Here is a 27,503-nt window from a genome sequence, read left to right as displayed (position 1 = left end):
AGTAATCGTGAAAGGACGACTAACGATAACTGTTGAGGATGAATGGCAGAGCTCAAAAGTCCTTCTAGTTTTTAAGTTAAAAGTGATTGGTGGTTGTGGTATGGGAATCAAAATTACCAGCTGTACAGTCCTTGAATATGCACATTTTAATCCATCCTGCTTTCAAGCGTATATCTTCCATTACAGGATTGAGAAAACCAAGTCACTTCTGAAAGACCTGGTCTAGAAACACAAGACACGTGCCTTAAGGATTAGGGGACAAATACAGAGTACCTGTAGAAAACTGGGGTGCCCACAGGAAAAATGAGCAGGGCACCCTACCTAGGAAATGATTCCTAGTCCCATCACTATATTACCCATAAGAGGAGTGATTGCCAGTAAAAACTAAAAATATATTTCCATATATCAGCCATCAAATCACAGTGTCAACAATCAGCAAACACAACTGCAGAGTCAACGGTCTTAAGATAAAAATCGATCGCTGTTCTCCTGTTTCACCTTTGAAAACTCCTAGCAAAAGTGGCAAGAAAGGAACAACAAACCTAGCAGTCAAGTAAATTATTCAAAAGGTGGGGGTGCTTTACAGAGTCAGCAGAAGCTGGTTTTATTAGGAAACCTAACTGACCTGTCTGGGTAGTGAATATGACCATTCATTTCAACTGGATTTAACTACCATTAAAAAATTAGTACATAGTAACAACCAAAAAATATTCTAACTTAGTGGCGGATTGCTCACTGAAATCCTAGTTTAATATAATACTGTTGGGTTAGACTTGAAATGACTTCCACATGAAAATGAAATTGAAAAAGAGAATTACTTGACAAAACTGGAATTTAAAAAAAATAAAAAGCAAATACTGGTATAGAAGGATTATGAAAGGTACTATATAACATGGATTAAAGTTAAAGATTCTATATGAAAGGTGACAGATGTGAAAGGCAGCGTATTAAACAAATAATGAAAGTCATAACATTAGACAAATGAAACCTAAAATATTAAACAAATATGGAAGACCACAAACAGATGTGTAATACGCCTGGATTTCAACTTTGCAGCAGGACATATTTATTATGAGAGGGGGAAGAAATGCAGTAGTTCAGCGGTTTTGAACCTTTCTGGTGTTGCAGCCCACTTTATCCTACGACTCTGTGCAACACACACTTGTTTGCCCCCTTTAATGACTTGACTGTTATTGTTAAGAGTGGGGTGAGGTGATATTATTGGGTGGGTTTTCCCAGGCATAAACATCAGAACTTATTAGGAGCTTCAAATAGCTTACTGGGGAAAAATGTCTATAGGGATATTGTTTACATGTACTCTGAAGATCTGTTTATATACACAGTAGGTTTCTTTCAATGTTTTACTGTCTTTTATTGTCAGCATCTCCCATCTGAAAACTGGTACAGCTTATAGTAGTAGTAATGCTTTCTATTACTTCATGATATTCAAATTGGAACAGATGGCCTTTTCTCTTATTCATCTAGAGCAAACGAGAAGCAATCATTCAGACATACTGAAATATCCAAAAAGTAAACCTTGGGTCATGATGCTCACTTAATTGACAACATTAATATACTGTATGCCTACCATATTATTATAAAAGTTTGAATTGTTTTTAATATAGTGAATTCAAGTTTTTTTCTAATTTTAAGTAAATAGGGCATCCTTTATCCATTGTGTTATTACAAATGGGTTACAATTCTTCCATTTGAGCAAGATGACACGCTGCCTTAACGGTCTGTATTACAACTGCCCTAGGTTTGTTTGTTTGTCTTAGGAGAGATTGTGTTCCCTTAATGTGGGTAAAGACATCTTTACATGTTCTACAATTCTGTGATGGCCAGGGCGATTTTGTACACCATGGTGTTCTGGGCCAGTAACATCAATTCGAGAGAGGCCCACTAAATCAAACAACTAATTTAAAAGACAGGCTTAGTTATGGTACACATTCTTGACACAGCTGAGTACCATTCTGGACAATGCTGCACATCTCTCCATGACACACCAACACTGAGGACTTTCAGCCAAAGCGTGTGAAGCAGTGCTACTGGGGGTCCTTAACACCAACAGCAATACACCTGCATTGTGCCTCACTGCCACTTGGATTGCCCAGTCAGAAGTTTCTCTTTCCATTTTGTCATTCTGGTGTGTGTGTATATTTATGTATCTATGTATTTACTTATTTAAATTAGCTTCTGTGAAAAGCTCAATTTCCCCCAGAGGGGAGCAATGAGAGAAATAAAGATCAATCTGTTTATTTCACTTTTTCTTTACTATTAAAACTTCAAAGGAAAATAATCTTAATTTGTAAATATGTGAACATTAAACAACTGATGTCCCATAGTCAGATAGATTAAACTTAATTTGTTCCCAGAATTGTTTTACAGAAGCTCAACAAATAAATTATTATAACAAACACCAGAATGATTAAAGAGAGAGAAAACACATTTGACTTGGCAGACACAGTTGCACTGAGGCATTATGCAGGTTTTTACAGCGTACTGTAACACTGAAGAGTAAACCTTTCTTATCTGAAATTACCCTGCTAGATAAATAATACAGTTGAGTCATAAATATAAACATATTTAGAAGGGTATCTCATACTCTGAATAAAACTAATGAAATGAAATTTGTAGTGCATTAAAACAGCAGGACATGGCTTACTAGACAAATTGTGATTTCATGGTACCTGAGGTATCCGCCACTGAATGTAACCAGCAGTCCCTCCTTCCAGTAAATCGTCTGGCTTCTCCTTACCCGAAATGTGCTGCAGCGGTTTCTCTGCTGGGTGCCAGCAAAGCTATAAATAACAGTCTTCCTTTCTCTCAAGGTCTTTGCATTTTTTTTGCTCTCAAATGACTGAAAAAAAAAAAAAATGGAAAAAACTTGTATTAATTAATTAAATTATGAAGGCCACATATTGTTTGTTTTTTATTCTAATTTGGATGTGAAGGTTTTACAGCTCAAGTTTTATATATATATGTATATATATGTATATATATATGTATATATTATTCTGAATTTGAAGTCTTTGTCCAGTAGGTATAATTTCTTTATGAACTTTTTGCACTGTAGTGAATCCACTGCATCTTTTGTAAATGTTAATTATTAACCATTTAAATAAAAGCATAATGTGTGATGTATTAGAAACTTACCTGCAGGTCCATCTCAGTTAGACTGATCAACATGCGCGCAATGAATCTCTGCCAAAAGCCAGCTGGGACGAAACTCATTTTGAACAGCCTCTGGATAGTGTTGGCTATCTTTTGCTGGAGCCCATGGATATCCAGTCCAGGTTTGGGAGGTAACAGATGTGGAAGAAGGTAACTTAAAAAAAAAAAAAAAAGTTTCACTTGGGATGTGCATTGCTGCCCCTTATTTTTTTTTTAAGTTTATTTTAAAAGGTACACTAAAGTGACAAGTTGCAAAAAAACCCGCATTTTATAAAATTGGCAGCATAAAAACATTACAGTAATCCCTCGCTATATCGCGCTTCGCCTTTCGCGGCTTCACTCCATCGCGGATTTTATATGTAAGCATATTTAAATATATATTGCAGATTTTTCGCTGCTTTGTGGGTTTCTGAGGACAATGGGTCTTTTAATTTCTGGTACATGCTTCCTCAGTTGGTTTGCCCAGTTGATTTCATACAAGGGACGCTATTGGCAGATGGCTGAGAAGCTACCCAGCTTACTTTTCTCTTTCTCTTGCGCTGACTTTCTCTGATCCTGACGTAGGGGGATTGAGCAGGGGGGCTGTTCGCACACCTAGACGATACGGACGCTCGTCTAAAAATGCTGAAAGATTATCTTCACGTTGCTATCTTTTGTGCAGCTGCTTCCTGAAGCGACATGCTGCATGGTGCTTCACATACTTAAAAGCTCGAAGGGCACGTATTGATTTTTCTCTCTCTCTCTCTCTCTCTCTGCTCCTGACAGAGGGGGTGTGAGCTGCCGCCTTCAACAGCTTTGTGCCGCGGTGCTTCGCATACTTAAGCCAAACAGCCCTATTGATTTGTTTGCTTTCCTCTGTCTTTCTGACATGCTCTGCTCCTGACGTGCACTCCTTTGAAGAGGAAGATATGTTTGCATTCTTTTAATTGTGAGACGGAACTGTCATCTCTGTCTTGTCATGGAGCACAGTTTAAACTTTTGAAAAAGAGACAAATGTTTGTTTGCAGTGTTTGAATAACGTTCCTGTCTCTCTACAACCTCCTGTGTTTCTGCGCAAATCTGTGACCCAAGCATGACAATATAAAAATAACCATATAAACATATGGTTTCTACTTCACGGATTTTCTTATTTCGCGGGTGGCTCTGGAACGCAACCCCCGCGATGGAGGAGGGATTACTGTACTCATTTCTGTTTCAGTATCTCTCGACACTGACTGTAATAGCAACAGAGCAAAGATATCAGAATGATTCGATTCCAAAATGACATGAAGTGCAGTACAAGAACCGGCAGTTAACCCGCTTTTACCTGTTGCTTGCTACTGGGAGTGCAATTTCAAACTTGGCTAAAAGTTGAAGGTACTGCTCCTCTGTTTGCTCCGTAAAGCCAGTGCCCACCAACAACATCCTCAAGTCTTCACCCTTGATCACACCATTCTTTGCCACGGACTTGGAGCTCTTAATATTAATAATCCTCTCGAGACACTCGGACAGCCAGACTGCATCCAAGAAGTAAAGGTTCCTCAAACCGCGACTTGTGTCAGGGAAGTGGAGCAGCACCCCAGTCTCAATGAGGAAATTGATGGCTGCAGAAAGCAAAATGAATTTCATCAGATTTGGCATTTAAGGAGACTTTAAAACTGGGCATTACTTGTAATAAACGCTGCAGAGATTAGTCTTTTAATTTGGTCCTGAAAAACTTAAGGTAAGCAATTTACAAATAGGATATCTAAAAGAAATGCTGTTGCAGTTTTGTTTTTTTTTTAATTTTTCTCTTATCTAAAAATCTAATTGCTGTTTCAGAGTTTATGCCTATAAATAAATAAATCACCTAACACACAGTTACTCAATATGCCATTTCACACGGGTGCTGTTTATTTTTCAGTTGCTAGTCCTTGATGACGTCGTCTCATTCTGTTTTCCCTGCAAGCCATGCTTTTCGTTCAAAAGCAAGTAGAATTTTTTTTATTGTTTTATTTCTGTGCCTTTACAAAAGTTACCGTTTGTTTATTAGCTTGTCATTTTCAACAAAACTGTGCAAACAATATAAAACCTCTTTTAAAAACTAAATAATCATTAAACAGCTGGTTAAACTGAGTCTGCCTTGAGAATAAATTTCTGCAGTTGACAGAGGAAAAAAAATTTAAAAAAGGCTGTGCACATAAACCCGAAACTAAAACACAATGACATCGACATCTTGAAATCTGAACACAATTAAAATCCCCACATACTGACTGACAGACCTATCCATTTATACCCCCTCTTGTTTGGTTCAGGCTCACTCTGCTGCACTTGTCACTTTGATTTTAATGCTTTGACTTCTACTACACGCTTAAAGCTGTAAGAATCAGGTGCATATTTTTGTGGATAACAATCGTTTTGCCAAAATTCATTGGTTGAAGTTTTCTTCAGTAAATCGTTCTAGGATGTTTCTGGTTTACTGCAAGATATGATACTGTTACAAGACTTTTTGATAACGATTGTAAATCTCCAATTTCAAAATAATGTTAAGCACATGCTAACACTTAGAGAAAAATTTAAGATTATAAATGTGTGCCAAAAAGTGGTTAAGTGTGACTATTTGGTAGAAAGTAGAATTTCCAATGACTGCTTAAGTATGTAAAAACTACTAAGAAAACTAAAGATTTCTAAAATATTGTATTTGTTATATATAAATACACACACACACAAATACATATGTGCACTTTTGCATAAATTTTAATAATTTGACACCTGTATCCAAACTTTTACTAAATCTGTACAGTGTGACTTATTCAGGGTCACATAGTTCACATTTGTGAATTTCCCCTTGAGATTAATAAAGTATCTATCTACCTAGTGAGTTCTCAATGGGGACAAACTTAGTAGCCTTGTGATTTCCATACTTGGGCCACACTGACATTTACTCTATAAAACAAACACACGCATTACATGTGCGATTTTGTTACACTTCTTAAATACTAGAAAATGTAAACTAATCAAGTTAAAAAACAATAATAAAACATGGTTTCTATTAAGGGCAGCACGGTGGGTAGCGCTGCTGCCTCGCAGTTGGGAGACCTGGGGACGCTTCCCGGGTCCTCCCTGCGTGGAGTTTGCATGTTCTCCCCGTGTCTGCGTGGGTTTCCTCCCACAGTCCAAAGACATGCAGGTTAGGTGGATTGGCGATTCTAAATTGGCCTTAGTGTGTGCTTGGTGTGTGGGTGTGTGTGTGTGTGTCCTGCGGTGGGTTGGCACCCTGCCCGGGATTGGTTCCTGCCTTGTGCCCTGTGTTGGCTGGGATTGGCTCCAGCAGACCCCCGTGACCCTGTGTTCGGATTCAGCTGGTTGGAAAATGGATGGATGGTTTCTATTAATAACTAAGTTGGTAGAGTGGTCCTGTGTCCTGCCATGGAATCCCATATCTTGTCATTATTTGTGTGGAGTTTACTGACAGGATAATTTCAAGCCTCTCCCTTGTGATGCCAACTTGGATTAAGCAAGTTGCAGAATGGAAATGATTAAAACAAAGTAACAAACACAATAACCCCACACACTGTTACAGAATTTTTGTTATTGTTTAGATTTAAAAAAAAGTCATTCGATTCAGGCTGTTTAGTTGAGAATATTAATGTGACACGGTAAGAACAAAGTCTGGAAGTTACCAGATTGTAGGTCCTCATAGTCTTTAATATCACTTTCAGGATTTTGCTCAATGATTTGTTCCAGCTCAAGATCAGTCAAGTACTGTACTTCATCGTCTTCTTTGCGGCGTTGCTTCTCTGCAGTCACAGCATCTTGAAGAAGAAAATAACTTCTTGGAATCTAAGGATAACAATTAATTAGAAAATGTTTATATTATGTAATACTGCTACTCCATTGCACAGATCCTGAAAAAAAAAACACCCACTGCACTGCAGAGCAAAGTAAAAGGACAAGCATAGTGGACATTCTAAACATCTAAATCAAGAAGTGCTTGATCACCGTGTACCTGTCCTCCTCTGTGGAGGAGAATAATAAGACAATACAAATTAGTGAAGTAATCTGTGCAAACACACATACGTTGCACCAGTTTGCAGTTACCATTATGGTGTTTTGCTTCAGCATGAATAAAAAAAAAGCTTTCAAGATGGTAACAGTACTAGTAAGAGGATGACCATTTTCATTAGGTCCTTTCACCCATACAAGCCAAGTAAATTCTTGAGTTATCCTTCCTAACACATTTACTTGAATTAGCATTTTTATGTGCATCAGAAAACTCCACTTTGTCCAGACAGTTTTCTATGCCAATAACATTCACAGATGCAGGTCTTATTCTATGTAAGTGGATGCAGATCCTGAAAACTGCAGAAGGCCCATGACCATCAACCTTTCTGTCTAAAATAAGCTATTCTGATGAGCAGTAACAAAATTCTGTATTTGTTCTGTTTAATATGAATAGAATAAAAGACGCAAAGATGTACTGTAGTGCATTTTTACTGTTACTGACATCTCTACCGTTCCATTTTTTTTTTTTTTTGGATGATTTCCAGGACCCCGGGCTTACAAAGCTAGTATTAAATAAAAATGAAAGACCAAAGGATTGAACATTCCCTACTGTTGGCACACATTTGTCCCTTTCAGTCCCACACAGTTTTCACTCGTGCACACAAAACATACAGTATATGACAACTATGTTCTGTGTCATGGTGCTTTACTCCTGTGTGCCCTCATTAGCCGTGTCTTTAGATCTTTAAACAAGGCCAAAATCTGCTTATGTTACTTCATCTTGGCCACTGGAATGAAACTTCCATTGATTCGTCATTGTCACAAAAATACTCTGCTCATTCCTCTAAACTCCTCTTATTTTACAAATGATTAACTTGATTTAAGAAATTCTAAGCATCCAAGGAGCTGCCAGTTTTCTACTATACTTCATCTTGTAGCTTTTCAAGTCACTACTCTTGTCTATTTAAAAGAACTCACTTACACAAAACTTCACAAACAGGTTTACGATATATTGGCTCTGCAATAAAAGTCTGCTTTCTTTACTGTAGTCAATAAAGTACATTACTATAAAAGTAAACTCTAGGCCTGTTCCAATGCCCTATCCCAGTATCTGGCTGCGGCTATTTCAATCATTTTGACGGAGAACCAAAGTGCCAGTAATGAGGGAAGCCACAGCATGTAACTGACTCCCACTGTGACTCGTCTTCTATTTCTCCTTGCTATCTGGTGCAAGTAAACAGATTTTTCCACATGAACCATTTCATTTAGCTCCTACTAATATCATATATCTTATCGCAGCACGATTTAAGACAATATGCAACTTTGTAATCATTTCTGGAATAAACAAATATCTATCCATGGTTTAAGAGAATCATTACTAAAAAATAAGTGTGTATTATCTAGTAAGGGAAACATCCAATCTTGCTTATTAAATTTAACAGAAAACTGAATTACACTAGAGCTTGATGCTAGAAAAAAAAAGTTCAAAACACCTTTACAAATATTCATCACAATGTATTTGTCCACATGAGATAAAATATTCCTCAAGTTAAAACAAGCTTGTTGCCTGGCTCACTCAGTTGGTTTAGAAACACTCACCAGTCTCCCCACAAATCTGTATGACCCTGAAATGTTGGACATATCTTTTACACAGCAGGAAGCCTGGAATATCAACCTTCTCAAATTATCATGGCCCTCCAGTGTCTTGCAAGAGACCTCACTAGAAAAGAACAGGAAACAAGGAAAGTTGATCAGCTGAAAATCAAGATTGACAAAACCCATTCAGTCCGCTTGGCACATACAGCAGTACCAGCCACACTGGTTTGGAATAATACAAAGACAAAAAACGACTCCTTCATCCACTAGCATATAGGATGGGTGGTCTGTAAAGGTTCCAATGATTGCAGTTTCTAAAACAAGACTATGAAATGGGTTCCTTGTGGAATAACAAAGTCCTTGCCCACAATACAGTTTTAGTTTTCTACCCACTCCAGACTGCATCAGTGCTGTAATTAGCTGGAAAAAAATGGACTGATCATTCTTTTAGAACTGTTGTTAATAGCATGAACATAAACATGGATATTTACAGAGTATAAACCTGTACAAAAAACATAAGTACACCCCCCACCATATAGTGCTGCTGTGAAACCACACAATCCTGTAATGCTGAGGTCCTCATCCTCTGTCCTTGAGGGCCAAACTGGGTGAAGGTCATCCACTCCGATTCTTAATTAGAAGCTGCTGCCAATTAACATTAAGTCATGAATGGCAAAGGCAGCTTACCAGTGAAATGGGCCCCTTTCATATCATAAGAGCTAAAGCAGGAGGCGTCAGATAGAGTGGTTAGACACTTATTGGTAAGTGCAGGTAAAGTGTCCATGCAGCTAGTGGAGCTAAAGGGGACATGCCACATTGTGCCAAAGAGGGCAATTACTTTTTCAAATAGTAGAATTGGATATTTTTTAATTTCTATAAAAAATAGTGACATCCTACACACATTCTACAACTTTGAGATGGCCAGTGTGGTGTGCTGGTAACATCACCTCAAGAGAAGCCCACCGAATCAACAAGCTAATTAAAAGCGCAGGCTCATTTATGAGATGCTCTATGGACCCCTGGAGGTAGCAGGAGGAGGGAATGAAAACAAAACTGAGCCCCATTATGAACCATGCTGCACATCCTCTCTCTGACACACTACCACCGAGGACTTTCTGCCAACAAATTATTCAGCAGAAGTGTGTAAAGAGACATGACTAGGGGCTCCTTTATACCACCAGTGATATAGTCTGTATAGCGCCACACTGGGATGAGGACTAGCAAGTCAGAAGTTCTCTCTCTTTTTAATTTTCTTGCTTTTTAGTCATTCTGTTCAAACCATAGTTTGTGCATATGTCAGTCAGTCAAATTCTAACCTGCTTAGTCCTGAACAGGGTCACTATCCCAGCTGGCAGATGGTGCAAGGCAGGAACAAACCCTGGACTGGGTGCCAGTCGACCACAGGGCCAGGTGTGTGTATATATGTATATATTTATTCATTGAGTTTCTGTAGAAAGCCAAATACAATTTTGTCTTTATATATATATATATAAAAACACACATTCACATATCATAACATCTATTCACAACCTTGTAATGAAAATGAATGTGGCAGTATTAAGTAGTGTACTTCACTGTGTGTGTGTTTTGCACGTTGGCAGTCACTCCTTTGTAAAATTACAGCTTAACTGTAATGAATATTTTCATTTTTATATACAAAATTCTTTAATAATTACATTGATTATTGCATTCCCTATATGCCTGGCACCCTGGCACCATTTTCATTAAGCTATTAAGATCAAGCAGATGCGCTGCTTTTTAAAAAATGTCTAATTTTAATTACATTCCCGCTAGGTTTCTGAGGATTCTGTGCTTATCTGTTGCAAAAAGTGCCTTAACTAACCACCCAATTTCCAGCATTAAAATTTCTAACAGTCATGTCCCCATGGGGCTATTAAAAGATTGACTAATGAAAGCAATATTCAAAGAGATTAAAGAACAGCATTGTATTTATACCAATATTATCCCACACTGTTATCCTTATTTTTTGCTCTCACAATATTCTGATTGTAGGCAGAAACACAACTTCTATTACTCTTGGTACTATCACGGCACAACACATAGCATTTCCAGATGAAAACGATTCAATTTATAGACACCGAAAAGAAAACAAACATGCAACTGCTCTACTTCTTTACGTGAAGACCGCAAGAACTGCTGCAATCGAAATTTTGAAATAAGTGAAAGCAGTCTGAAAACAGCTATTTCTGAAAAGAGAAATTCCATTTTAATCCTTAAGTACATTTGCCTACTCAGGCGTCCCATTTTCTTTCCCCTTTTTTCAATGTAAAAGTTGAGTTGTTTATAAATAAATAAATCCCAGACTAGAACATCAGGAAGATTATATCATTTGATTCAAATAAAAAAAAATCCTATATTGTAATATACCTGGAAATGTCTTAAGAATATCCTCTTTTGCGATTACTGCATGAACACCACCAATTGAGACTTCACCTTCTAAAAGAAAAAGCCTTCTGCTTATTCTTTAAAGCTTTAAGATTACATTTCTGGGTCTTTCATCCCCATTTTTGTTGATAGCAGATAAATTTGATATTGTAGCCAAACAATAAAAAAAAAAAAAAAGGACTGATGCAACTTTTTATTCAGATTTTTACAACTTTACGCACACAAGGGTCCTCTGATCAAACAGCCAAAACGATGGTAGTGGTTAAGACTTTGGACTTTATAGACAAGTCCCACTACTACCACTGTGTGCCCCTGATCAAGTCACTTCACTTGATGTGGTCCAATTGGAAAAACAAAAGAAATGGAACCATTGGTACCTCTCAAATGTTTTAGTCAAGTCAAGTTGGGGAGCATGCACTGGTACAGCACTTTGTCACATGCACTACACAATGAAACAACTTGGGATCCCGGTTTGCAACCCCCCAGGCAGACACGCGGTCCAGTCCCACCCTCTGGATTTATTTGTATTTTTTTGTATATAAATGTTTTAGGTCACCTTGAATAAAAGCATCAGTCAAATAAGTAGCTAATCATTTTCAATAATCAGCTGTATTTTGTATCGGAAAACATTTTTCTTCAGATTCAGACAGTTTTGCTATTTTATACAAAAGAAATAACTCATTTACACCATTTTAAAGTTGCAGGTTTGTTTTTTTTTTTTTGGTGATATGAATGTTGTCAGTTTCATCACAGTGTTGTTTAATATGCCAGTCTGTTTTGGCGGCTGGGTCCATCTGTTCAAGCTTTTGGTGAGAAACCAGAGCCAAATGTAAGCCCGCTTTACAATAATAACAAGGTTCCTCTTCCTGGCACTTTATCCTATGCCATCTAATTACACTGCCCTTTAGCTGCACAGTGATGTACATCAAAAGAGAGCCGTCTCTCATAAATAAAACAAATATTGTAATCCAGAAAGGTATTTAGACATGGCACGTCTAATCCTATAAACAAGCCCTGCATCAAACAGGGACAAAGGGATAACTTTGTTCTTTTATGTAAAGTTTATCAGTTCTGCTTAAGCAGTAACAATCCATTTCTTTGAAATACATCCCCGTTAAATATTAGGAAGAGAAAGCACATGGCTATATGTGTGCTATTGTAAGGATGTCTGATCAGCTTTGAGTTTAGTTACTAAGGGGATCTTATTAATACATCACTACTAATCTGGATGTGAGACCGGGGTGTCACAATCAACATGTTCACACATACACTCTGTGACTAGCCGCAAATACAAGTTGTGGAGCCCAAAGAATTGTCAGATAAAACTTAATGTAGTTACTTTGTGTAGAATACAAAACTGATCTTGTAAGGTTACTTGCCAAGTCGCTGTCTACTGGGATGTCTACTGTTTTGTTGTGGTAGGTTCCTAGGTGATTCTATTCTCCCTGAACAATAGACCTGAATAAAATGCCAATATATGTTACACAACCTTTTGTATAACAAGATAGAGCACTTAAACTGGCCTTGAGAGAACATTGCACATGTATTCAACACGTATTACAGATAATGTGCCCAAAATACACAACATGCACCTCCTGGCGTCTACCTGTTTTCCTCTCTAGTTACAGGCTACACATGCATGTTTTGGACAGTACCACCACAGGCCCTCTCTTTAGCTACCTTATCAGTCGGCCGTGAACCCACAGTTTATCTGTGGGCAGCGTAAAGTGCAGAAAGGTCAGGAAACGGCAAAGAGCAGGTAGTTAAAGAGGACAACTAGAGCTCGAACAGCAGGCCTAAGACCTGGACTTCAAAATAGCTTACCACAAACTCGCACATCCTTGCTCTGTTAATTATCTGCGTGTTTTTGCAAGAGAATAATGTACAGCAAACAACGAAAGTGTGTAAAATCAAGCTATACTTTTGTAAATTGTATGCCTGCTTAAACAAACATACCTTACTTTTCTGAAATAATGGGTCTTTTGCATAAAACATAAAAATAGGCTCAGGTGTAAAACTGAACCTGAAGGTTCATTAAACAACAACAAGAAATATGCAAGTGGTCAGAGAAACCCCAAAGCCAAGCTAAAGGCTCTCCAGAACGGCCTTTCTGTTTTTTTTTTTTTTAACTCATTGACAAGTCTGAAAGGTTAGCTTGAAGAAAAGCTTTAAAAAAAAAAAAAAATCTGTTTAGAAATTGGAAAAGATCACCCACATGATCCTATATGTAGGTATTATTGAAGAGAGTTTCAAAAATAATTTTGCAACAATTATAATTGAAAAACCCAAAACACACACTGCGTACCAAAATAATATCACATTTTTGAAAGCAGATGTGAAGAACTAAATAGTAATCACAAATATATATTAATAAATATTGTTTACCCACTATTCAGATGATCTTATAATAATAAAATGGCTGAGCAGCCCTCCTTCAGCCTTACCTGCTCCCAGTTATCCAGGTGGAGCAGATGACCTCTTTGGCCTTCCTCTTTTCCTCCTGTCTGGCGGTTCCATCCTCAACATTCCTTTCCAGATGTACCCCTCATCTCTCCTCCCAAACCATCTCAATCTTGCCGTTCTCACTTGGCCACCAAAATGTCGTACCTGTGGTGTCCTCTGGAATACTCACTCCTAATCCAGTCTACCCACGTTACTCTGAGTGAAAATTGTAGCATCTTCAACTCTGCCACTTCCAGCTCTGCCTCCTGTCTTTTTCGTTGGTGCCACCATCTCCAAACCACACAGCATAGCTGGTCTCACTCCTGTTTAATAGACCTTCCCTTTCACGCTTCTGTTATTCCTGCCATTCTTCTCCACCTGCCAGTCCACTCTGCCTGCACTCTCTTCTTCACCTCTCTGCCACACTCTCTGTTGCTCTGGACTGTTGAACCCAAGTATTTCAATTCGTCGACCTTCACCACCTCTGCTCCTTGCAGTCACACCCTTCCCTCTCATTTGTGCACTTGTACTCCATCTTACTCCTATGGACTCTCATTCATTTGTCTCCGGCGCATACCTCCACCTCTCCAGGTTCATCTCATTGTGCTGTCTACCCTCACTACAGATCATAATGTCAACCGCGAACATCACATCACAGTCCATGGAGACTCCTGCCTGACCTCATCTGTCAACTTGTCCATCACCACTGCAAACAGGGAAGGGCTCAGAGCTGATCTTTGCTGTAATCCCACTCTCACCTTGAGCCAGGATGTCATTCCTATGGCACACCTCACCAGAGTCATACTGACCTCATACATATCCTGCACCACCCTTGCATACTCTTCTGTTACTGCAGACTTCCTCAAACAGTACCCTAACTCCACTCTTGCCACCCTGTCATACACTTTCTCTAAATCCACAAACACACAATGCTATTCCTTCTGACCTTCTCTGTACTTCTCCATCAACACTCTTAAAGCAAACATCACATCTGTGGTATACCTTCCTGGAATAAAACCTTACTGCTGCTCACAGAATACTGGATATACGACAAATAAGGAGTTAAAGAAAATATACTGACTGGAGATGCTTGCAGGTAATGTCGGGGTACCCGGTTGCTCTACTTCCTGATGGCGATCGACACAGTGCCAGGACATAGGCCCGTAAAGTAGCAATCCTTTCGGTGCGGAACTTTGTGTCAATCAGGTCCAGGTGGGTTCCAACTACAAGCACTGCAGCATTTGGAGCTCTGGCCTAAAAAAATAGAAAAAACACTTTACAGTTACCGAGAGGGGGTTCGTTCTACTCCTGCCTTAATTTAAAATTTCCTTCCACCTCTCAACCTAAATAACATTAAGATGTGGTGGGGATAATACAAGGAGTAGTATAACTTTCTCAAAAACCTATATAAAATGACTGACAATTTGGTGTTATTACTTTGAAAGTCTGATAACATCCTTTTTTAAAAATAATGCAGAAAATCAGAAAAGGTTCAATACTTTTTCCCAGCTCCGTATGCACAAGGCATATCTTGAGGAACACGGGAATATCTAAAATGTTTAAGTGCAACTAACTGAAGCTATAGCATGTAGTGAAGAAACCCTTAGACAAAGTGTTGACCGAAATAGCACACAAGAAACCAACAGAAAAGCAGAAAAAGAGCACCTTTGAAAAGAAGGACCCCATTAGTAAAAAAAAAAAAAAAAAAAAAAAAAAAGGCTGCTGCCCCCTTCTCATACCTCAATATTCAACAACCACGACTGCAGGTTGGCGACTGCCTCCTCACCCATAGCCAAGTTCCACACAACTACATATAGAGCCTTGTCAGTGAAGAAGCACTGGTTGACAGTGGACATGCTGGCAGGTCCTCCAATGTCCCAAACACTGAACTCCACAGAATCAACCTGTTTATGTAATGGAAGAACACAAACACAATTTAAAAGGAAAAAGTTAGGCGATTAGTTCTGTGGCCTAATTTGATAACATTACTACTTGTCTGCTGCTCTATGTACTGCTGGGGAAAGTGCTGTGGCAGGGTCACAATGGGACTGCAGGGATTCAGGTACACATTTTCACACCCCTGAACAGAATTTGACCACTTTTGTTGTAGTGTCCGTTGTGTGCGCGTCTGTGAGTGTGTGAAGGTAAAACTCGGAGGACAGGGCAACTCAAAAATGAAGCATTCGGTCTAAATGAAGCTCGACAGTTTTAGAATAATACAATCCTACAGTATAAGTAGATTGGTTTCAAGTCAAACACTTCATCAGATTTTGCTGTACACAGATAATAGTTTTGTGTTTTCAGCACACACCGGATTGTAATATTTTATTTTTAAAATCATATATATGGAAAGTCTTGTGTTGGACACGTCAGGGTTTTTACAGCAATATAATCAAAATAATAAATTACAATACAATAAATTACAACAAACTACAATAAAAATAATTGTAGGTGTGGAGCTGGACAGTTTGACATCCGTGGCAGAGCGACGGGCGCTGAGCAGACTCCTGTCCATCATGGAGAATCCACTGAACAGGATCATCTCCAGACAGAGGAGCAGCTTCAGCGACAGACTGCTGTCACCGTCCTGCTCCACTGACAGACTGAGGAGATCGTTCCTCCACCACACTATGCCACTCTTCAATTCCACCTGGGGGGGTAAACGTTAACATTATACAAAGTTATTGTCTGTTATACCTGCATTTTTATCAATCTTTAATTTATTGTTTTTTATCAGTATGCTGCTGCTGGAGTTTGTGAATTTCCCCTTGGGATTAATAAAGTATCTATCTATCTATCTAAAGTAGATTAACTGAAGACAGGAAAGTAGAAGAGTATTTGTGGGAAGCTTCAGCTGAGATACTTGCCCATGTAACCTGTCATAGATATTTTAACCTCTAAATTTACAACCTGCTAGAGACAACCCGTTGTTCACAGTAATCTCACAAAAAGTCACTTCCATAGGATAAATGACAATGACAGTAAAAAGTTAACAATAATGTAGCCAGGTGATTAGAACTCTGGATCTCTAGGACCAGGAATAAGAGACCTTGACCTAAATAACACCGTAGATACCTATTTTGTAAATATTTGAGGGAGAAGAAAAGACAAAATAACATATTCATATAGATACACATACTGTACACACACATACATACACTCACACACAGATCAAAACTTTTTTTTTCTAATGTGTTTTGCTTTTCTATTTATAAACATCTGTCTATATATAATTTGCATCAGTTTCTATAATGTCTATGCTCTACTCTTATTCCTAATTTCGGATGACTATGGCAGGAAAGCTTCAAAGCAGTGATACAGATGTTGAAGGAATATCTGGTTGCACCTGAAGATTAAGGTCAATCGAAATGGCTGTTTTCCCATCTTGGAAGTTATAAGCTTAGATAAATGGAGAGCAATACATAAACTGAGAACAAAAATGCGCCAGAAGAAGGAGCAGAAGAGGGTCATTTTCAAAATGCTTATATTGTGTGCTGGTCAGTGAAACCAAAAGGTTGCTAAAGTACGAACACAAGCTACCAGTTGGCAAAGGTCCACATGACAGACGGATCCACAAGATCATCTGAGCTCTCAATCAACAACAAAAACATGGCAATATTTTAAATCAGACCTTCATAACTTAATCAAAAATGTTATCCAGGAAGTCTTGAAAAATGTACCTTCTATTGCACTGTATTTTGCTCTGGCCTATCATTTCTTGATAAGTATTTTATGAGTTACAAATATTAGGTTTGGCCATCCTCCAAATGAATGTCTTTAAAAATGTGTTGCAGCTAAAGAGAGACCCCTACTGGACACAAGGGGTAACAAAACAATTTTGTCTTCAAGCTCTTCAGAATTACACGGATTACTAGACTGTCCAACAGTAGTAGTACTTGTACATTTTCATGCAAATTCACATTTTCATGCATTTCTTACTTTCCATAAATTATTAGAGGGGCAGCAATTTTGTAAAACTATAAGCAAAAATAAATTATTAAGTTACAGAAAACATTTTATTTAGATGGAGTGTTAGGATAGGTTCTGGACCCTGTGACCCTAAACCAGATAATCAGCTATGGAAAAATTATCAAATGAGAAAAAAAAAAAATCATAAGAGAACCATCCATTCATGCATTCATTTTTCAGCTTTGTCACCTACCAAAGCAGTTTAAAAACATCCTGATTTTTCTGTCTCCAGCATTCATAATATTTGGAATGTAAAAATGGCAAGTTTGGTGCATTTAAGATGATGGATGTGCGCCAGCACACATTTGGATTCTTTTAACAGTCTGAGCTTCTGCACTGAGTGGACTACAATTCAAGTGTACATGTTTAAGTATGAAAGCTGCCTAGGCGTTGATGAAACTGTCTCAAAAGATTGTGTGCCTAAATCAGTTGTGCCCTTTTGAGCAATATCTTCAAAAGATATGTGCACATACATATCTCTCTCTCTCTCTCTCTATATATATATTATTATATATATATTTTCACGGCATTTGTAGTCTGTGTCACAATCTGATTGTATGGGTGGTTACCTACCAGGTAACGCTTGTGGTTGGCCAGCAATCTGCTGGCGCTGACGTCCGAGGTTCGATTCCCGAGAGGGAGTGCAGTGGAGTGTGTACGCCTGATGAGCCCAGAATGAGGGCGAAACACGTGTCGCGTACTCTTTGCATTTATTTGACAGTAAACTATTTCAACCATATATATATATATATACACACACACACACATACACATATATATTCACACACACATATATACATATCTACATACCTGTGTACATTATATTATATTATATATATTATATATATATATAAAAAATATAAAATCACTCAGTGTGCCATCAGGTGTAGGGCTAGGCTGCTACAACATTTATTAAATTAAAATTCTGATGGTAGATTGTTATACTAGCATTGTCTGAGCAGCAGGGTACACAAATGGTTTAATTACATTTTTTATTTAAAAACTTCAAGAATGACAAAGACTGCGAAATGCTGGGGCTACAACCTTGGTCCTGGTCTATATCAAAACCTCATGACTTGGCATGTTCTGGTAATTCCAGATATTTGAGGTAGTGGCAAACTGACCTGAGTGAGTTCATGGCTTTCTTACAGCAAAGCAATAGGCAAAGGAAGTGACATGGCAGAAAGAAAGAAAACTTATGACATTTGCCGAGCATCAAGCAATTCACACAGGTTGATGACATGACAAAGAATACCATAATAGGAGGAGGAAGAAGATCGATCATCAGTGCCATCCACTTAACATCAGATGAAGAATACAGAATGCATTTCTCCATCTTTGTTTTCCTTGCATTTAGCTGGCGGTCTGTGTGTTTCACTAGTACAGTGGACCCTTGACTTACAAACTCAATTCGTTCGTGAGGGCTGGTTGTAACTCAAGTTGGTTGTAAGTCAAGACTATTTTTCCCATAAGAAATAATGGAAATGCCCATAATGCGTTCCGAACCTCCCACTGCAACACTTACTTAACCTTTTCATAATAAAAAAAGGGTTGTATAATGTGCATAATTTACCAAAACACCAATAATTTTTCTAATGTACTAACCAAAAAGTAATAAAAAGTGCCTAGCCTACCAGAAACAACAATTTCATACTGTACTCACCATTTAATTTGACATCTTTGGGCTGCAGGAAGGGAGGAGGATGATAATGAAACTGAAGGCTTTTTAAAGGCTTTTTAACTTGCGCTCAGGCATTTGCAATCATTTCAATAGCTTCTTTTGCGTTAATTTTAATCTCCTCCTGCCTACAAGTTATTCTGACAAGAATTTTTCTCAGCATTTCCTTGCGATGATACAAGGAACTGTTTCTGAACTCTTCTGAGACCCCCCACTCCCCACTCAATGGGAACAACATGCTAAAGTGCGTGCTGAAGTGCGTCCTGAAGCGCAATTGCCACGACTGTGGAAGCTTTCTTATCCATTGCCGGGCAGGGATATCACATGCATATCACCCATCGATATCTTTTCTGTTTGCTTTGGCTGAGAGACTCAGCACAGCTTTAAGCCGGCTGTTGCCCCAGCAACAGATAAACAGTCTTCCAAACGGAGTTTGGACTTTGGCATGTCTTCTAGTTGGGGGAGGTCCCAAGAGAGTTTACAAACCTGACATTTTATTGAATGAGTGCCGCATTAATAGGAATGTTTCTGTTTGTTTACAATCGTGCAAGCGGATACACATGACTGCATTCAGGTCGTAACGCAAGATGTTGGTCGTAAATCAAAATAAAAATTTTGGTCGGAAATCAAGTTGTTCGCATGTCAAGCCGGTCGTATATCAAGGGTCGACTGTATATAATAATATGCAAACCTAAAATTGCTGCTATGAACGTGTCAGTTGATTACCACTATGAGAAAGTAGTGCACAAGACGTTTATGCCCATGTTCACTTATCAGTTGTAATGCATACATTAATAAAACATTGTTCTCAAAAATTCACCTTCCCACAGATTTTCCTGTTTGTAACCCCGTGTGTTCCATAACCTTAAAATAAATTAAATGTTAGTACATCCAAAAACATCTGGCATCCCATGATGCATTTTTGCTTACCACAGATTTGATCCCACTAGGTCTCTCAAGCTCCCATTTGCAAATGCTGATAGTGGCCTCCTTCTGCATGGCCTGTGGAACCTTCCCTGATTGTAAAGCTTCCAGTAAGGTGGATTTGCCTTGGCGAGGAGGCCCAACTATAATTAGCTTCATCAGTTTGCATTTTTCTGCTCTTCTCAGCTGAGCCCTTAAAAACCCCAAAGTAGCAGCTGCACCTGAAAGATGAATACACAAGTGAATAAGATTTATAGTGCCAGCCATAAAACAGAGACCCTTAGACATGGCGAAAATGCATGTCTGTACAACAGTGAACAAACCACCACACTGACCTATGTACTTGTTAAGGTCGTGTTATTACTGTAATATGAAAAAGAAAAAAATAAACACCTCTCTCACCAGTTATGCTAACTGCCTGCACTAATCTTGTGCGCATTCACTAGCGATTCCAGCATTGGTTACTTTCTTTACTGAATTCTGCTGCTTATATTCCAAGGGACGGTGGTGGGGATTCTTAACCTCCTCTGAAGTTGTCTTAGACCCCTTAACGCACCCTATAAAAGTCAACGCTGTCTAAACAGACAAGGTCAAGAAGTTCAGTTAATCTGTGGAAATTGAAATTACCTTTCTTTCTGACCTCAGCAGGAACATTACCAATGTTCAGGTCTTCAATATCCAGCTGCCAAAGATTTGACAGCTGCCCAAGTTCACAAGGCAATTCTCGAATCCCGGGGTTACTGCAAAGGAAAGACAACAACAATGTCAAGCATGTTTACACTGAATCAAGCAGAAGAAGGATTTATAACAAAACCTGAAAGCATACTGCCAGGGTTATAATTACACTATGTCTTAATTGAATTTGGGAAAAGCGTCAGATTGGCACAAATTCAACGAAGTATGCTGCTTAAATAAGAGCCGTGACTGGCATAAAATATCTGGAGGTTCAAGTATGTAGTGTTAATATCTCAACCTCACTGTTTACCACAAGACAAAGAACCATCTTTATAAAGTCAAGAAAATCTGTTGATCTCTCTTGAACATCCATATTATCCAAAAGTCTCCAAAAATGCAAAACCGGTTCCTCTTTTGCCACTGTCCCAGCAGAACACACAAGAAAATTGCAAAAATATTACATTTAATAGAGTAATGACAATGTATACTTAAATCTAGTTGTCATCTCAGTTTAACTGCCGCTACAGAGTAGCACAAACCGATCTTCTAAACTTTGGTGGCCGCACACCAGGTCCGTATACTGAGAATGAGCCACTTGGAGCATTGGAGCAGTGTCAATCCTTAAAGGGCCCTTCAGGAGTCAGAAAACATACGAGACCTCGTGAAATTATAACAACAATGAAAGATTACAATTTACGGTATTCATAGATAGAAGAAAAAATTTAAAAAAAAAATGTGAACCATCTGCATAGATTGTGCCAGCCGCGTGAAGCACAACTTCAAAAAAAATTTCGGCATGGCATGGCCAATCAGTGCCTTGAAGACTGGAACTCTGTGAGAGAAATGATATACTGTACATGTTTTACTTCTTGTTCTACAGCTGCTTGCACTGTTACAAGTATGTGATCAACAAAAGGCCTTTGTGGTCTGTTAGCTAATGGGTTTGGCATTATAACCCTATTGTTCTTCTAATAGCCTCACCTGGCTGTAAGTCGACACATTAGTATACTTGGACTCCACTCTGTTGTACATGTAGGGTTGGCCAGAGTTTGCACAATCTTCCAGTTTTTCTTTTTTTTTTTGGGTAGAATTTCCTATGGTCTCCCAGAGAAGACATACTAGTAAAGTTAACCGATAACTCTAAATTAACTTGGTGTGAACGACTATAGCAAAACATGCTAAAACATCAGCATCCATCTCATCTCTGGGGCTAAACCTTGATCTATGCCATTAGAATTCAGGATTGGGCTCCAACTCGGAGAAAAATCTGGGTTAAGGAAAATGGACACATGGATATCTAAATCTACAGTATATGGACTGCAGGAAAAACTATTCCTAAATAATCTGGAGATGCTGAACCTCTGAATATTGTAACATTTGTTTACAAAATTAAAGTTGATATAGTCATTTATGTTTTAATTAATGCAATGCCTTTAAAGAGTAGTGCACATCAGACTAAGGTCAACCAAGCCACAGGGAATACACAAACCAGTGTGTTTCTTCGTGTCGGTCCCAAGCCCGGATAAATGGGGAGGGTTACGTCAGGAAGGCCATCCGGTGTAAAATTTTGCCAGATCAATATGCGGACAACAATACAAAATTTCCATACCGGATCAGTTGAGCCCCGGGTTAACAACGACAACCACCAGTACTGTTAGCCAAAAGGGTGCTGGCGGAAATTGGGCTACCGTTGGCCAAAGAAGAAGGAGAAGAAGAAGAAGAAGAAGAAGAGGGAGGAGACATGTCCGAAGGCAGGAGGAGAGGAGGAAGGTAAAGAGAGTGGAACTGAGGGTAGGAACTTTTAATGTTGGCAGTATGACTGGTAAGGGGAGAGAGTTAGCAGATATGATGGAGAGAAGGAAGGTTGATATATTGTGCGTGCAAGAGACTAAATGGAATGGGAGTAAGGACAGCTGGATCGGAGGTGGATTCAAATTGTTCTATCATGGTGTGGATGGGAGGAGAAATGGAGTAGGGGTTATTCTGAAGGAACAGCATGTCAAGAGTGTTTTGGAGGTGAAAAGAGTGTCAGGCAGAGTGAGGATTATGAAGCTGGAAACTGAAGGTGTGATGATGAATGTTGTTAGTGTGTATGCACCACAAGCTGAATGTGCAATGGGTGAGAAAGAAGATTTTTGGAGTGAGTTGGGTGAAGTGATGAACAGCGTACCCAATGGACAGAAAGTGGTGATTGGAGAGGATTTCAATGGGCATGTTGGTGAAGGGAACAAAAGAGACGAGGAGGTGATAGGTAGGTATGGTGTCAAGGAGCGGAATGAAGAAGGTCAGAGGATAGTGGATTTTGCCAAAAGGATGGACATGGCTGTGGTGAATACATATTTTAAGAGGAACATAAGGTGACGTATAAGAGTGGAGGAAGATGCACACAGGTAGATTACAATCTATGTAGAAGAGTTCATTGGATGGAGATTGAAGACTGCAAAGTAGTGGCAGGGGAAAGTGTAGTTAAGCAGCATAGGATGGTGGTCTGTAGGATGATGTTGGAGATCAAGAAGAGGAAGAGAGTGAAGGCAGAGCCAAGTATCAAATGGTGGAAGTTGATAAAGGAAGACTGCAAGGTTGAGTTTAGGGAGGAGGTGAGACAGGTACTGGGTGGCAGTGAAGAGTTACCAGACAGCTGGGAAACTACAGCAGATGTAGGAAGGGTGACAGCATGAAGGGTGCTTGGTGTGACATCTGAACAGAGGAAGGAGGAAAAGGAAATCTGGTGGTGGAATGGGTAAGTACAGGAGAGTATACAGAGGAAGAGGATGGCAAAGAAGAAGTGGGATAGTCAAAGAGATGCAGAAAGTAGACAAGAGTACAAGGAGATAAAGCGCGAGGTGAACAGAGAGGTGGTGAAGGCTAAAGAAAAGCCGTATGATGAGTTGTATGAGAGGTTGGACACTAAAGAGGGAGGACCAGTGGGCTACAGAGAGGGGCTGAGGTGGGAAAGATGTGCAGCAGGTTAGGGTGATAAAGGATAAAGATGGAAACGTACTCACAAGTGAGGAGTGTGTGTTGTGCAGATGGAAAGAGGACTTTGAGAGGCTGATGAATGAAGAGAACGAGAGAGAGAAGAGGCTGGATAATGTGGAGATAGTGAATCAGGAAGTGCAACGGATTAGCAAGGAGGAAGTAAAGACAGCGATGAAGAGGATGAAGAATGGAAAAGCCGTTGGTCCACGTGACATACCTGTGGAACCATGGAGGTGTTTAGGAGAGATTGCAGTGGACTTTCTAACCAGATTGTTTAATGGAATCTTGGAAAGTGAGAGGATGCCTGAGGAGTGGAGAAGAAGTGTACTGGTGCCGATATTTAAGAATAAGGTGGATGTGCAGAACTGCAGTAACTACAGGGGGATAAAATTGATGAGCCACAGCATGAAGTTATGGGAAAGAGTAGTGGAAGCTCAGTTAAGAAGTGAGGTGATGATTAGTGAGCAGCAGGATGGTTTCAAGCCAAGAAAGAGCACCACAGATGTGAGGTTTGCTCTGAGGGTGTTGATGGAGAAGTTTAGAAAAGGCCAGAAGGAGTTGCATTGCGTCTTTGTGGACCTGGAGAAAGCATATGACAGGGGGCCTCTAGAGGAGCTGTGGTATTGTATGAGGAAGTCAGGATTGGCAGAGAAGTACGTAAGAGTGGTACAGGATATGTACAAGGGAAGTGTGACTGTGGTGAGGTCTGCGGTAGGAGTGATGGAGGTGGGATTACATCAGGGATCGGCTCTGAGCCCTTTCTTATTTGCAATGGTGATGGACAGGATGACAGACGAGATTAGACAGGAGTCCCCGTGGACTGTGATGTTTGCTGATGACATTATGATCTGCAGCGATAGTAGGGAGCAGGTTGAGGAGACCCTGGAGAGGTGGAGATATGAGAGGAGAGGAATTAAGGTCAGTAGGAACAAGACAGAATACATGTGTGTGAATGAGAGGGCGGTCAGTGGAATGGTGAGGATGCAAGGAGTAGAGTTGGCGAAGGTGGATGAGTTTAAATACTTGGGATCAACAGTACAGAGTAATGAGGATTGTGGAAGAAGGGTGAAGAAGAGAGTGCAGGCAGGGTGGAGTGGGTGGAGAAGAGTGTCAGGAGTGATTTGTGACTGATGGGTATCAGCGAGAGTGAAAGGAAAGGTCTACAGGACGGTAGTGAGACCAGCTATGTTATATGGGCTGGAGATGGTGGTACAGGAGACAGAGCTGGAGGTGGCAGAGTTAAAGATGCCAAGATTTGCATTGGGTGTGACGAGGATGGATAGGATTAGAAATGAGTACAGTAGAGGGTCAGCTCAAGTGGGACGGGTGGGAGACAAAGTCAGAGAGGTGAGATTGTGTTGGCTTGGACATGTGCAGAGGAGAGATGCTGGGTATATTGTGAGAAGGGTACTAAGGATAGAGCTGCCAGAGAAGAGGAGGAAGGCCTAAGAGGAGGTTTATGGATGTGGTGAGAGAGGACATGCAGTTGATGGGTGTGACAGAACAAGATGGAGAGGACAGAAAGATATGGAAGATGATGATCTGCTATGGCAACCCCTAACGGGAGCAGCCGAAAGAAGAAGAAGCACATCAGACTAAAGTCACCCCATTAATAAAAAGACAGCACAGCAGAACCACGTCTTACGTGAGGAATTCTGAGGTATCTGCTACAGTGGAGACACCTGGATGTAAGTGTTTGCCTTTGAATAAGACCTTTATAAAATAAAATTTAAAAAGCTCTATTCAATCTGACAGCCCTACCACAGTGGGAAGTTTAACTTTCAATTTTTGTTTGATAGATAGATAGATAGATACTTTATTAATCCCGATGGGAAATTCACATTCTTCAGCAGCAGCATACTGATACAATAAATAATATTAAATTAAAGAATGATAATAATACAGGTGAAAAAAACAGACAATAACTATGTATAATGTTAAATATTAACGTTTACCCCCCATGGTGGAATTAAAGAGTCGCATAGTTTGGGGGAGGAACGATCTCCTCAATCTGTCTGTGGAGCAGGACAGTGACAGCAGTCTGTCGCTGAAGCTGCTCTTCTGTCTGGTTTGTGTGGCACTCTTCATTTATGGAGTACAGTCCGAGAGCGTGTGCACAAATAAACAACCATAGTAAGTCAAGAACAAAATGTTAAACCACAAGCTTTACATACATGAGCACACAGATGGCATTAAACACACAGTCAAACAGGGCAGTCTGAGGCAAGAAGGTGCGACCACATTGCTATAAGCACAACTGGAGGATTGCTGTGCAACAGTTTTTAAAGGCTTTTTTATGACTGTCTGTTTTATTTAAGTCTTAATTTCCTCAAAAGTAGCCCTAAAGGGACTGGTGAAGGATGGAATGGTGGCACAGTTATCAGGTGCTTTCCTTGCTGTGTAGTACTTCTCCAGAGGAGTGAGTTCAAATCCTAGTTTGGGTACGGTCTGTGTAGTTTGCACTTTCTTCTCTTTTCTGTGTTGAATGTTCTCTTGTGCTGATGGTTTTCCGGTCCATCCCAAAAAGGTGTGTTCATCTGCTAAGGATCCTAAAGAATAAACCAACTGTGGGCCCACTCGGAGGCGTTCCTCCAGGAATGTTGTAGACTTTATAGCAGTGTGACTCAAGGTGAAACTGCAAGAGAACATTCAACACAGAAAAGAGAAGAAAGTGCAAACTACACAGACCGTACCCAAACTAGGATTTGAACTCACTCCTCTGGAGAAGTACTACACAGCAAGGAAAGCACCTGATAACTGTGCCACCATTCCATCCTTCACCAGTCCCTTTAGGGCTACTTTTGAGGAAATTAAGACTTAAATAAAACAGACAGTCATAAAAAAGCCTTTAAAAACTGTTGCACAGCAATCCTCCAGTTGTGCTTATAGCAATGTGGTCGCACCTTCTTGCCTCAGACTGTCTGATTCACTCTGTCACCACATTTAGAGGACTTACTTTGACAGGTAGAGCTCACTCAAGTTCTTTAAACCACACACTGATGGAGGCACTGCTTCCAGCTGGTTATCACAAAGGAACAGAATTTCTAAAGACTCGCAGAGGAATTCAGGGAGATATAACGAGTAAGCTGTTGGGAAGAGGAGGAGAAAACAAATTAGAATGGAGGCAGGAGAAGAGTTTAACATTAGTCTTAAGAAAAAACAGAGTGATGCTACAGTACAGGCAGGACGTGAATACAATTTTAAAGGTAAAAATGAGGTGTAGCTGATGGGAAGCCGAGAGGTTCAGCACATTTAGAAATGTGCCTGGTGCTGCGCTAAAGACAAAGGCATTTCTATAGTCGGTCAGTTTAGCCAATGCAGAATGGTTCAATCAGGGCTTCTCAGGTCAGTCCTGAGGTATCCCTAGGGCTGCAGGTTTCTATTCAAACCAGTTTCACAAATCAGTTGGTCAGGTAGTTGTTTATTTAGTTAACCTTTTTCTTCTTTTACTGACATTGGTGAGGCCAGTAAATGAGAGCCAGTATTGTGCTGCAAATACGGCACCATGCTTAGGAGGATATCCTCTATGGGCACCTTTCAGAAAGAGCAGTGTGTTTCTCCCAATGTCCTGGCTAAATTGCCCACCATAACCTTATCCATTCTCTCTCTCTCACCCTTTCACCACCAAGAAAATAACTATATAAATGTAATTAATTATTATCCTTTAGAAACATTTGCAAGTATGACATTTACTTTC

The 27,503-nt window shown here is 39.6% G+C and overlaps 1 protein-coding gene across 2 annotated transcripts in view; it reads right to left on the bottom strand.

Annotated features, from left to right (window-relative positions):
* lrrk1 (leucine-rich repeat kinase 1) overlaps nucleotides 1-27,503 on the bottom strand; it is a 143,614-nt gene that overhangs the window by 32,577 nt on the left and 83,534 nt on the right. For both annotated transcript variants that reach the window (XM_028823589.2, XM_028823590.2), the window contains exons 13-22: nucleotides 26,763-26,892; nucleotides 20,780-20,892; nucleotides 20,159-20,373; nucleotides 15,321-15,485; nucleotides 14,663-14,835; nucleotides 8,737-8,857; nucleotides 6,816-6,975; nucleotides 4,481-4,757; nucleotides 3,157-3,328; nucleotides 2,691-2,860 (exon numbers count right to left, since the gene is read on the bottom strand). In XM_028823589.2, the coding sequence (XP_028679422.1) occupies nucleotides 2,691-2,860; nucleotides 3,157-3,328; nucleotides 4,481-4,757; nucleotides 6,816-6,975; nucleotides 8,737-8,857; nucleotides 14,663-14,835; nucleotides 15,321-15,485; nucleotides 20,159-20,373; nucleotides 20,780-20,892; nucleotides 26,763-26,892 (1,696 nt within the window). The remainder of the gene's footprint in view (nucleotides 1-2,690; nucleotides 2,861-3,156; nucleotides 3,329-4,480; nucleotides 4,758-6,815; nucleotides 6,976-8,736; nucleotides 8,858-14,662; nucleotides 14,836-15,320; nucleotides 15,486-20,158; nucleotides 20,374-20,779; nucleotides 20,893-26,762; nucleotides 26,893-27,503) is intronic.

This window comes from Erpetoichthys calabaricus, chromosome 17 (genome assembly GCF_900747795.2).
Source record: "Erpetoichthys calabaricus chromosome 17, fErpCal1.3, whole genome shotgun sequence".
NCBI lineage: Eukaryota > Metazoa > Chordata > Cladistia > Polypteriformes > Polypteridae > Erpetoichthys > Erpetoichthys calabaricus.
Note: the sequence above shows the minus strand (reverse complement) of the source record. Positions and strands in the feature narration are given on the sequence as shown.